The 13761-nt window shown below is 45.6% G+C and overlaps 1 protein-coding gene across 2 annotated transcripts in view; it reads right to left on the bottom strand.

The window, feature by feature from the left end:
• Positions 1-13761, bottom strand: part of DLEC1 (DLEC1 cilia and flagella associated protein) — a 90365-nt gene that overhangs the window by 30103 nt on the left and 46501 nt on the right. For both annotated transcript variants that reach the window (XM_056519682.1, XM_056519681.1), the window contains exons 18-21: positions 12480-12573; positions 3975-4105; positions 2090-2248; positions 1304-1443 (exon numbers count right to left, since the gene is read on the bottom strand). In XM_056519682.1, coding sequence (XP_056375657.1) covers positions 1304-1443; positions 2090-2248; positions 3975-4105; positions 12480-12573 — 524 coding nt within the window. The remainder of the gene's footprint in view (positions 1-1303; positions 1444-2089; positions 2249-3974; positions 4106-12479; positions 12574-13761) is intronic.

A 13761-nucleotide genomic window follows, 5' to 3' on the forward strand; every position in this document is an offset into this window, starting at 1 on the left:
TTGTAATTTACTCCCTGTAAAAACAAATGTATTTTTATATCACTTTAATGGCCGTATAAATCTGGCCACTAGGGGGTCTCCCTTCTGGTTCAGACCACATTCCGTCTGCTCAAAAGCACAGACTTTGGTCTCCTGCTGGGCAGGCAGAAGACTAAACTTAGGAAGTGCGGTCTGGTCAGAGGCAGTGAATAGCACTCGCTCTCCTTGTTTCATACACGGACAGAGAGCAAGTGCATTCACTGCCTATAGCCAGAGAGCAGTTCCTGAGTTTGGTTTCCTGCCAGTCCAGCAGGAGACCAAAGTCTTTGCTTTTGAGCAGACAGAATGTGGTCTGAACCAGAAGGGAGACCCCTAGTTGCCAGATTTATAAGGCCATGAAAGTGACATAAAAATAATTTTTTTACAGGGAGTAAATTGCAAATCTTATTTATTTTACCTCCTCTATCATATGCAAAAATACAATTTTAATGACAGTGCCCATATAAGCTATGAGGGAGCATAGATGAGAAGATACTGTTTTGTTTTATTATATAGTCTGGGCACATTGGTTAAAGGCGTTATCCAGTGGTAGGAGGAGGTTGTAAACTATGCACATTCTGCAATACATAAAAAAAATGTGGTCGGTGGCAGAGCTCGTTATCCCACATGGGTAAGGTTATACATAGATCCTATTGATATTTCTTATATACTATCCATGTTATCACTTCACTTTACTGTGCACTCTGTGGCTTGGTGGCGCATCAGCCTCAGGTAATATCATGATACATATTAATACTTTGTACTTCTATGTATAGCTCCTGCATGGCTAACCCACAGTGGTAAACTATATACTCCATGGGCGCTATATATAGTAGCTGGATAGCTTGATCTATTTATATGTAAATTACTTGCCCTGCACCAATTTTTCTTTGCATTGGATTTCCAGAATGGGCATAGTTCACAACACTACCCCCCTCCCCCCCCCCCCTTCAGCCTAATAACCCCTTTCAATTAAATGTTTTGCTGGACAATCCCTTTAATGCAGGGAAATTAGCTCATGTCAATTTACTAAATTATATCCAGCCTAACATAACAGACTATGGAAGAACCAAACAGCCAAATACTGAGACAAATGTGTCTGATAACACTTTGTCTTAGACAGATGGCAACCAATCATACTTCAGCTATCAATTCTCAAACTGAACTCTGATTGGTTGCTATCTACCTGAGACACAAATCAGACACATTTAGTGGTGCTTAGTGGAAAGATGAGCACATTAGTCCATAACAACTAGGTGAACTTCAGTCTGTCTTTATTACTTGCCTTCCTTCACCATTCTCTACTTCCAGCTCTAGCACTGTCTCCAGCCTCTGACAGGACAACGGCTTAAATACCACAGACACCTCCGCTGTACCTAGAGGCGGCAACGCACCGCTCTCAGGAGAAAAGGAAAAGCTTGATTCCTGTGTAAAAAAACAGATTATGACTTTGTCATTTCCACCATGTAGAGAAAAAAATCCCTACAGATTCAGTAGAAAGGCTTATGCAGTAGGTATAAAGAGCATTTTGACTTGGAACATTTAGAAATAGACTTACATAAGCATTTAAGGATTTGTTACTTAGAGACAAAAACAAATCTTCTCTGCCTTTTTCAGTTTTATAAAATGTTATTAACCATAAATATAGGAGCTATTTGGGAAAAATCATCCTGCAAACTATTGAATACTTCATGAAACCTGCAGCTTTATGAACATGAAATGGTGTAAAATCTGAAAATTAAGATGGGTCGCAACACTGAAGCTTACGGAGGGTGCCAGTTAGGCTATGTTCACACACTGGAATGTCCTCAGGGATAATCTCCGTGCGAACATTCCGGAGTCTGCGGATAATATGCTGGCACTAGGACCGCACAGGAATACGCTGACTCATAGACGGGTATGCATTCTGCGGACATGGAAAACAGAATTTCTAAGTGGAATCCGGCACAGAAATGCCGCTGTGTGAACATAGTCTTAGGCTTTGTGTACACATCTGAGTGTAGAGTGGTATAAAGTGTCCCTATGGCTGTGTACTACATCTGCTGCCATATGATGCCCCTACAAAACTTACCTCCTCTCCTCTCACAGCTAGACAGTCTCTGCTCTCCTGAATCTTCCACTTTGCTGCCAAGGGACTCATGTTTTCAATAGTACATTTGCTGAGCGTTTTATTTCCTAGTTTTATAAGCCCCAGATCAAGCAACGGCATCATAATAGCTACCACTGGTCCCTGTCAAAGAAACATAAAAAAACAAGTAAAAACTTTGGGTTCTGAATGTCAACCACCATTTTAAGTCATTTACAGGAGATATTGGGGCAGATTTACAAGGGCAAATGCGGTGAAATTCTGGCATCATTTGTAACACATTTATTATGAGTTTTAGACACTTACTGTCATGTCCAGAAAAGCAGCATGACTTAAGAAGCACCACTGTGCGCCAAAATTTCCAACTAATAGTTGGTCTAAACTTGGACTGGGCAATGTAGGAATACAACAGATTTATCAATCAGCCCCCTGTGATAAATCTGGCGCATTCTTAGTCTAGTTTACACTGTTTAGGATTTAGTAAATCTGGGCCATTGTGTGCTGGTATATAAATATTTCGGCCTGCTTGGGGGCCACACACCAAGTCTTTGCCACCCTCGAACTATCGTAGATTTCCTCTGATGGAAATAATAGTCAAACTATAAGGCCATGAGAAGTACCACCCCTTCCCTCCAAGCTCTGCCCACTTTAAAATGGCGAGTGTGTCTCAAAAGCATTGCAAAGTCATAGGAAGAAGATTTACCAAACCATGTGCAGAGGAAAATTTGACCAGTTGTCCATACCAACCAATCAGATAGCTTCTTCAATTTTTAAAAAGGCCTTTGGAAAATGAAAGAAGCGATCTGATTGGTTGCTATGGGCATCTGGTCAAATTTTCCTCTGCACAGGTTTTGATAAAAATAGCCAATAAAATCTTGCCCAAACATTTGTATCTGGAAATATGGATATTGCGTGCCAGCAATAAAAAATAGGGACTTTATCCCTAGGGACTTGGAAATCGTAGGAACAACCAGTTGCTTTTAAAATATGGTTATTTTTATTTTTGTGCAACATAAAAGTTTCGAGACCTAGGACGGACTCTTCATCAGGCATCATCTAGAGGTTGACGGTGACGCCCAGTCTCCTCCCCGTTCCCATACAGTTCTATGGGGGAGACGGGGAGGCACGAATGCTGCCTCCCCGCCTCTCCCATAGAGATGTATGGAGGAGGCGTGCCAGCAACGTCATGCTGCGGCTGGCACGCCCCCAGCACGGGAGAGCCGCGGCCCTGTACAGGAGATCGCCGGGGGCCCCAGCGTTCGGACCCCCCGCGATCAAACACTTATCCCCTATCTTGAGGATAGGGGATAAGTGTTTGTAACGCTGCAGATGTCCTTTAAAGGGGTACTCTGGTGAAAAAAAAATTGTTACATCAACTGGTGCCAGAACATAAACAGATTTGTAAATTACTTCTATAAAAAAATCTTAACTCTTCCAGTACTTATCAGCTGCTGTATCCACAGGAAGTTCTTTTCTTTTTGAATTTCTTTTCTGTCTGACCACAGTGCTCTCTGCTGACACCTCTGTCCATATCAGGAATTGACAAGAGCAGGAGAAAATCCCCATAGCAAACCTATCCTGCTCTGGACAGTTCCTGAGACAGACAGAGGTGTCAGCAGAGAGCACTGTGGTGAGAAAGAAAACCAATTTAAAAAGAAACTTCCTCTTCAGCAAACAGCAGCTGATAAGTACTGTAAGGTTTAAGATTTTTAAATAGAAGCAATTTACAAATCTGTTTAACGTGCTGGCACCAGTTGATTTAAAATTATTATTTTTTTTTTTACCAGAGTACCCCTTTAAGATGACAGCATTTTTACCAGAGTTGTCTGTTTATAGTGCACGACAAATAGTACAAGAGAAAGCAACAAACCTTAAATGTGGCCTCCACATGCAAAGCCACAGGCTCAGCAGAATTTAGTATGTGGCAATTCACATTCTGACTGGTGAATCCAGTCCTCAGTCCAGTGAAGATAAGTTCATATTCACAATAGTCGCTGGGCTCTGAGAAGACAAACATGTTTATGTCAGCTGCTCCTAGCTAAAAACTACATTGAAGCCCCAGAATAGGATCTATATCAGTGCTTCCCAACCAGGCAGGGCTGGTGCAAGGATTTTTGCCACCCTAGGCGAAAGCTAATTTTGCCGCCCATTGGCTCCGCCCTTTGACACGCCCCACCTTACTTTGACACGCCCCACCGCACTTTGACACGCGCCACCTTGGGGCGACACACTATAACAAACCCCCTCCTCATGTAATCACCTTACTACTGGGGTGACACACTGTAACAAACCTCCTCATGTAACCACCTACTACTGGGATGACACACTGTAACAAACCCCCTCCTCATGTAATCACCTTACTACTGGGGTGACACACGGTAACAAACCTCCTCATGTAACCACCTACTACTGGGGTGACACACTGTAACAAACCCCCTCCTCATGTAACCACCTACTACTGGGGTGACACACTGTAACAAACCTCCTCATGTAACCACCTACTACAGGGGTGACACAATGTAACAAACCCCCTCATCATGTAACCACCTACTACTGGGGTGACACACTGTAACAAACCTCCTCCTCATGGAATCTCCTTACTACTGGGGTGACACACTGTAACAAACCTCCTCCTCATGTAATCTCCTTACTACTTGGGTGACACACTGTAACAAACCCCCTCCTCATGTAAGCACCTTACTACTGGGGTGACACACTGTAACAAACCTTCTCCTCGTGTAATCTCCTTACTACTGGGGTGACACACTGTAACAAACCCCCTCCTCATGTAATCACCTTACTACTAGGGTGACACACTGTAACAAACCCCCTCCTTATGTAACCACCTACTACTGGGGTGACACACTGTAACAAACCCCCTCCTCACACAACAGTGGTTCTGGCTGGGCGGGTGCTTCTGATGAGCGGCGGGTGCTTCAAATGCTGGCTGGTTACTAACTTTCTTGCAGAAGGCAAAGAGGCACCCCCCTCAAGAGGACACTCTAGGCAGCTGCCTATTTTGCCTATAGGCAGAACCGGTCCTGCAACCAGGGTGTTTCCAGCTGTTGTAAAACTACAACTCCCAGCAGGCCCGGACAGCCAAAGGCAAACACTGATATATATACACACACCTTTTATTACTCTATCAATGGTTAAAAGAAATATTTCCAAACAGAGCTATCTAGTTTTTGCAAGTAAATTTTAGGGTAAATTAAAGGACACTTCTGTGGATTCTCTAGGTACAGAAGCAGAAAGAACGACCAGCAGAATCCTTACTAGTTGGTGTTGGATTTACTCTAATTAAGTTAAGTTGAAGTTTATTATTTTAATGGTGGCTGCCCAGGCATATAGGGGAAATAGAAAATTTGGCTGAGGTACCCCATTAATCTCCATATAACAAGGCCCTTACGTCTAATTGTAGTATATTAGGCCATCCACATCTTTTTGGGATTTTTTCAGATAATATACAAACAATTACTGTTCAAAGAATGCTATAATACTATACTTCACAGCTTTTCAGTTGATTCTTATATAAAATGGTATTTTTCAGCACTTGCACGTACGGCAGCTGCTCAGGAAAGAAAACTACTGTCTCCCTAGTGTCACCTATAGGTAGCTACCCTGAAGGTCAATGTAAAGGGTAAAGGGAACCTGTCACAAGTTTCATACTACATAAGCCATGTGCAGCACTAAACACTGAAAGGCTCCTCTCTACAGTGATAAATGTTGAACTCTAAAACGCTTTATGATCACAGTCATAAAGTGGGGTGGGAACAGGGCTCGGAGTCATTGGGGCGGGTTCCTGGAAGATTCTCACTGACCCTGATTGATCTATATCTCCCTTTTATCCAAATAGGGATAGACTGATTAATCAGGGTCAGTGTGCCAGGTACTGTCCCAGTAATTTAGAGACAGAGTGAGCCACAGAGATACCTTTACCGGAGCACAACAATCATGTGAACTTCTGAATCATTTTTAGGGTAGGGTCACACGTAACAGATCCGCAGTGTATTTTACGACCCTATAATGTGCCTCCAGCTGTTTCCAACCCCTGTGTGCTGCCCGTGTGCTGAGCAGCAACACACAGATCTGCGAGTAGCTGCGTGCACTTGCAGTCTACTCACAGACATCTTGGAGCGCATGCAACTCGCTGTGTTGCTGCTTGTACCGGTGGATTGCCACTGCGAGCAGCATAAGGGGGATTGGAACAGCTGGAGGCACACTATAGTGTCGGGTCATCGGCAGATCCGCAGAGTAAAATACGCTGCAGATCCGTTCCATGTAACCCTACCCTTAGGCAGACAGTTTCCCTTAAAAACATGATTATGGACACTAGCCAAACTGTACATACTATTGGACAGATAATGACATACAGGGTAGCTAGCTATAGGTGGCACTACAGAGAAAACATTCTTTCTTCTGCTTATTTTCCCCATGAAGCATTACCAGTAAGACTCCCTATGACATATGGATCTCGTCAATGAGAAGCAGTGCACACACCTTAAAGAATGACATTTTGCTTTGGCAGCAGGATACTTTTTAACCCCTTAAGGACCAAGGAAGTATGAGTATAAAAGTATCCCAGTGTTATGGACATTGAAATTATGTGTTTTTACAACCATGATATACCATTTAATATACATTTCCCTGCCCCCCCACAATCTAAAACTTAGTTTCAAACACAGCCACAGTAGGCTTGGCCATAGAACCTGAGGAGAGTAGGTGGACACTAAGCCAAATGCGCGGGGTATTAGGGGAATTTACTGGAAAACATAGGGTCTTCTCTCTCTTTGGAACTTCCTGCAAGAAGCATCTGCTCCACATCACCATAGCCTGGGATGGATAAGTACAGTGACCCCCCGACCTACGATGGCCCCGACATACGATCATTTCAACATGCGATGGCCTCTCAGAGGCCATCGCATGTTGAAGGCAGCATCAACATACGATGCTTTTATATGTCGGGGCCATCGCATAAACTGCTATCCGGCAGCGCAGACTGCTTCAGCTGCCACCGGACAGCCGTTTCCGGTGCCCCGTGTGGTTCCGCTGATGATCACTTACCTGTCCTCGGGGCTCCGGCGCATCCTCTTCGGGATCCCTGCATTGTCGGCGCTCTCCATCATCATCACGTCGCTGTGCACGCCGTCCCGTCATCCAATAGGAGCGGCGTGCGTAGTGACATGATGGCTGCAACGGAGAGCGACGTTCCCAGGCAGCAGAGACCTTCCCGGAGCGTCAGGGACACCCCGGGGACGTGGCGGTCCGGAGCGGCAGGGACACGTGAGTATAACCTCCAATACCAGTGGTCTTCAACTTGCGGACCTCCAGATGTTGCAAAACTACAACACCCAGCATGCCCGGACAGCCGTTGGCTGTCCGGGCATGCTGGGTGTTGTAGTTTTGCAACATCTGGAGGTCCGCAGGCTGTAGACCACTGTCCTATACTTTACATTGCACGGATCCCTCAACATACGATGGTTTCAACAAATGATGGTCCATTTGGAACGGATTACCATCGTATGTTAAGGGACCACTGTATATTGACTGTATCATTTCTACACTAAATATTTATGTATCACCCAGGTAGATTCCTGCTAGTTTGCTAAACATACAGTATGTACTACCGTATCAATGCTTGTATGTATGTATGTATATTTGGTTTAGCTAATTAATGTTTTAATAAATGTTATTAACTTTGCTGATTACCGAGTGATTGTTAATTTGGTGGGACACACTGCTGGTACAAGACATTTCTGCCAAAATACCTTGTACAATTATTTCATAGTTGTACAAAACTTAATCAGTGTTTCTGGGTGTTTGCAAACATATTTAGGCCCTATAAATTTAGCCTGTACTCAGGGGCGGACTGACACCACTCAGGACCCCCAGACCAATTAAAGCAAGGGCCCCTAGCAAGACTCCACCCCTGACCCCACCTCTGCCCTGCCCCTATTCCTGCCAAGTATGTATATGAATATTTGCCATAGAAAGGAATGGGGTGCAGTGCGCTTGAGGCTATGGTGTATTTTGAGGGATGGCAATGCCAATCACCTTAACTACACCAAGCGCTTAAAAACACTGAACTATCCTCCTCCTTTTTATGCCAACTTGGGATCTCTGTCTGTGATATCCAGTTCAACTTGGCTCCAGCCTCCACTCACCTTAAAGGGGTACTCCGGTGGAAAACTTTTTTTAAAATCAACCGGTGCCAGAAAGTTATACAGATTTGTAAATTACTTCTATTAAAAATGCTTAATCCTTCCAGTACTTATTAGCTGCTGTATATTACAGAATAAATTCTTTTCTATTTGGATTTCTTTTCTGTCACGACCACAGTGCTCTCTGCTGATACCTCTGTCCATTTTATGAAATGTCCAGAGCAGCATATGTTTGCTATGGGGAATTTCTCCTGCTCTGGACAGTTCCTAAAATGGACAGAGGTGTCAGCAGAGAGCACTGTGGTCGTGACAGAAAACAAATCCAAAAAGAAAAGCATTTCCTCTGTAGTATACAGCAGCCCATAAGTACTGGAAGGATTAAGATTTTTTAATAGAAGTAATTTACAATTCTGTTTAACTTTCTGGCATCAGTTGATTAAAGTTTTCCACCGGAGTACCTGCCTTTCACCGCTCATTGCAAATATAACTCATATCTCTGACTGTGCCATCATATAGTGATTGGTAAAAGGCAGGTTAAAAATAGCAACTAGTCCATTTATAAGCCACACACTTAACCTTGTTTGCCCCCTGCTTGGCTGAGGCCTCTTAGATTTATTACAGAAATAGCACAGCAGCACAGAGTATTTCTGGAGGGAACTCTAATGAGGCAGACCGTCTTCCTCACTACAGTTCCTGCCAGAAATACTCTGTGCTGCTGGGAAGCCTACTCCATCTTCTACCTGCCTTTCATGATGCAACAGTCTGAGATATAAGTTATATTTCACATATAACTTATATCTCAGACTGTGCCATCATGTAGGGAGCGGTGAAAGGCAGGTAAAAGATACATACAACTATATAATTCATAAGCCATCCACCCACCTGGCCAGGCTGGCCAGTTTTTGGGTCCATGCAGATGTCCACTGAGAAAGCCAGCAGAGAGATCAGGGCACTTCTCCGGCAGGGCTCTGTACACTGAGGACAAGTAGGGCTCTGTACACTGAGGACAAGCAGGGCTCTGTACACTGAGGACAAGCAGGGCTCTGTACACTGAGGACAAGCAGGGCTCTGTACACTGAGGACAAGCAGGGCTCTGTACACTGAGGACAAGCAGGGCTCTGTACACTGAAGACAAGCAGGGCTCTGTACACTGAGGACAAGCAGGGCTCTGTACACTGAGGACAAGTAGGGCTCTGTACACTGAGGACAAGCAGGGCTCTGTACACTGAGGACAAGCAGGGCTCTGTACACTGAGGACAAGCAGGGCTCTGTACACTGAGGACAAGCAGGGCTCTGTACACTGAGGACAAGGAGGGCTCTGTACACTGAGGACAAGCAGGGCTCTGTACACTGAGGACAAGCAGGGCTCTGTACACTGAGGACAAGCAGGGCTCTGTACACTGAGGACAAGCAGGGCTCTGTACACTGAGGACAACCAGGGCTCTGTGCACTGAGGACAAACGGCTCTGTGCAGTGAGGAAAAGCAGGGCTCTGTACACTGAGGACAAGCAGGGCTCTGTACACTGTGGACAAGCGGGGCTCTGTACACTGAGGACAAACAGGGCTCTGTACACTGAGGACAAGCAGGGCTCTGTACACTGAGGACAAGCAGGGCTCTGTGCACTATAGACAAGCAGGGCTCTGTACACTGAGGACAAGCAGGGCTCTATACACTGAGGACAAGCAGGGCTCTGTACACTGAGGACAAGCAGGGCTCTGTGCAGTAAGGACAAGAAGGGTTCTGTGCAGTGAGGACAAGCAGGGCTCTGTACACTGTGGACAAGCAGGGCTCTGTACACTGAGGACAAGCAGGGCTCTGTACACTGAGGACAAGCAGGGCTCTGTACACAGAGGACAAGCAGGGCTCTGTACACTGAGGACAAGCAGGGCTCTGTACACTGAGGACAAGCAGGGCTTTGTACACAGAGGACAAGCAGGGCTCTGTACACAGAGGACAAGCAGGGCTCTGTACACTGAAGAAAAGCAGGGTTCTGTGCAATGAGGACAAGGAGGGCTCTGTACACTGAGGACAAGCAGGGCTCTGTACACTGAGGACAAGCAGGGCTCTATAAACTGAGGACAAGCAGGGCTCTATAAACTGAGGACAAGCAGGGCTCTGTACACTGAGGACAATCAGGGCTCTGTACACTGAGGACATGCAGGGCTCTATACATTGAGAACAAGCAGGGCTCTGTACACTGAGGTCAAGCAGGGCTCTGTACACTGAGGTCAAGCAGGGCTCTGTACACTGAGGACAAGCAGGGCTCTGTACACTGAGGACAAGCAGGGTTCTGTGTACTGAGGACAAGCAGGGCTCTGTGTACTGAGGACAAGCAGGGCTCTGTGTACTGAGGACAAGCAGGTCTCTGTGCACTATGGACAAGCAGGGCTTTGTACACAGAGGACAAGCAGGGCTCTGTACACAGAGGACAATCAGGGCTCTGTACACTGAGGAAAAGCAGAGCTCTGTGCAGTGAGGAAAAGCAGGGTTCTGTGCAATGTGGACAAGGAGGGCTCTGTACATTGGGGACAAGCAGGGCTTTGTACACAGAGGACAAGCAGGGCTCTGTACACAGAGGACAAGCAGGGCTCTGTACACTGAGGAAAAGCAGAGCTCTGTTCAGTGAGGAAAAGCAGGGTTCTGTGCAATGAGGACAAGGAGGGCTCTGTACACTGAGGACAAGCAGGGCTCTGTACACTGAGGACAAGCAGGGCTCTGTACACTGAGGACAAGCAGGGCTCTGTACACTGAGGACATGCAGGGCTCTATACATTGAGAACAAGCAGGGCTCTGTACACTGAGGACAAGCAGGGCTCTGTACACTGAGGTCAAGCAGGGCTCTGTACACTGAGGACAAGCAGGGCTCTGTGTACTGAGGACAAGCAGGGCTCTGTGTACTGAGGACAAGCAGGGCTCTGTGTACCGAGGACAAGCAGGTCTCTGTGCACTATGGACAAGCAGGGCTTTGTACACAGAGGACAAGCAGGGCTCTGTACACAGAGGACAATCAGGGCTCTGTACACTGAGGAAAAGCAGAGCTCTGTGCAGTGAGGAAAAGCAGGGTTCTGTGCAATGTGGACAAGGAGGGCTCTGTACATTGGGGACAAGCAGGGCTTTGTACACAGAGGACAAGCAGGGCTCTGTACACAGAGGACAAGCAGGGCTCTGTACAATGAGGAAAAGCAGAGCTCTGTTCAGTGAGGAAAAGCAGGGTTCTGTGCAATGAGGACAAGGAGGGCTCTGTACACTGAGGACAAGCAGGGCTCTGTACACTGAGGACAAGCAGGGCTCTGTACACTGAGGACAAGCAGGGCTCTGTACACTGAGGACAAGCAGGGCTCTGTACACTGAGGACAAGCAGGGCTCTGTGTACTGAGGACAAGCAGGGCTCTGTGTACTGAGGACAAGCAGGTCTCTGTGCACTATGGACAAGCAGGGGTCTATACACTGAGGACAAGCAGAGCTCTGTGCACTGAGGACAAGCAGGTCTCTGTGCACTATGGACAGGTAGGGCTCTATACACTGAGGACAAGCAAGACTCTACACTGAGGACAAGCAGGGCTCTGTACACGGAGGACAAGCAGAGCTTTGTGCAGTAAGGACAAGCAGGGTTCTGTGCAGTGAGGACAAGTGGGGCTCTGTACACTGAGGACAAGAGGGGCTCCGTACACTGAGGACAAGCACTGAGGACAAGCAGGGTGGTGTGAGGCGTGACCTAAGTGCCTCTCCCAGGTAGCCACTGTGGTTCTCTCAACGTCCGAATGGACCGGCCGGTCAGTCCGCCCCTGCCTGTACTTCCTGCTGCCATTTCATATAGTTGGTGGCCATTTTGGGGACTCTAACAAAGAAAGCACATGGTCGGGGCAGGGGAATGTTTGCTTTACTCTAATCCTAAAACCCACAATAGGTTTAGTCAACAGGATTTCCACAATAAGTAGAGATGCAGACAGGATTACCACCCTAGAACCACAACACCTGGCAACCATCAGTGTGTATTCTATTGCCCGAGTTGCTGCTCTTGCCTCTTAAGCCTGTATTAATATATGTGATATGTGATTGTTCCAGGTCTTATGAGGTACCCCAGCAGTTCTAGACATATTCTACAAACACCTTTCCTTGAAAAAAAGAGCAATGCCCTACTTTACAGTCATATTTAATCTACAGAAATTGCTTAAAAGTACAATGCACAAAAATTCACACAATATATGAGTACCGATGTTTCCAGAGTGCGGTTCAATCTGAATAATGTTTGGTGTTAATGTGTTTTCCCATTCAAACTGGACTGTGGATTTGCTGTTATTCCACATCTAAAAGACATTGAACAACATATACTGTAGTAACATAAAAATGCAACATCACACAATATAAATAAGCAAAACAATTAAGAACACTACTTCACTTTGCAACATCTTTCTCTGTTACAATAAGCAAAATGGTTTGTGAACTGAAGTGTAATAAGTGGATTTGGTTCTGGCAGACGGGTTAATTTTTTCTGAGTTGATCTGAGTTTATCTTTCTGAGTTTATTGCTGAGTGCTGTGATGAAATCGGGGCCAATCAGGGGGCTTGGACAAGGGGCCAAGTACATCTGGTCTCAGCTTCCACGCCCTTCTCAGGTGGTATATATATTCTCTGCCAGTGTGTTACTCCTTGCCTGTTTGAGTAACACACTGGCTGAGAATATAGATACAATATATATTTGGTTTGAGTTTTTTCTGCACTAGCTTCTGTATTGCTCCTTGCTGGATCTATCCTGTGTATTTTTACCCTTGGCTAAGTGACCCGACTATTCTTGTTTTCCGTATTTGTACTGCAAGCACTCTAGGTTTGAATTTCACCCATCTGATAATTCTTTTGCTGTTTGTCTGTTTATCCCCTGATTTTGTACCTAGCTCTATGCCTGTTAACCCCATTGCATCCTGACCTGCTTCCCTGACTTCTGTACAGTGTTCTGGACTTTACTACACCTTGCACTGTAGTAGTGTACGGCACCTTGTCTGGGGCCATCCTATTAAAGAGTTGGACAGGAATAGTGATCTGAGTGAGCTCAGGGCTGTACTTTTCCCAGCCTAACATGACATGAAAATTGTGAACTTATAGGCTATAGACACATTTGAACTCAATTTGATCTGTTCTGTTAATCTGTTTCCTGAATGCAAAATGAATCTACTTCCTAAATAGTATATGGTAAATTAAACATTTCCTACCATTTAGCTGCTGCTCTAAGTAAGCTAAGATAAATCTGTCAGATGGACTTTCTGCTTTATCAAGAGATAGCAGCAGGGGGGAGGTGGTTACACACATGTTTAAGTATTGGACAGAGGGAGAGAATCCTTGGAGCACAGTTCACACAGGCTGGAAGAAGAAAGGAGAGCAGATACAAGGCAGTTTACATAGGAGAATAACATGGGCTGTGTACAAGAGAAGAAAGAAAGCAGAACTCACACAGCACACTGCAGAGGATGTAGGAGAATGTGTTCTTGCACCATAATAAGT

Source organism: Hyla sarda, chromosome 5, assembly GCF_029499605.1.
Source record: "Hyla sarda isolate aHylSar1 chromosome 5, aHylSar1.hap1, whole genome shotgun sequence".
Lineage (NCBI taxonomy): Eukaryota > Metazoa > Chordata > Amphibia > Anura > Hylidae > Hyla > Hyla sarda.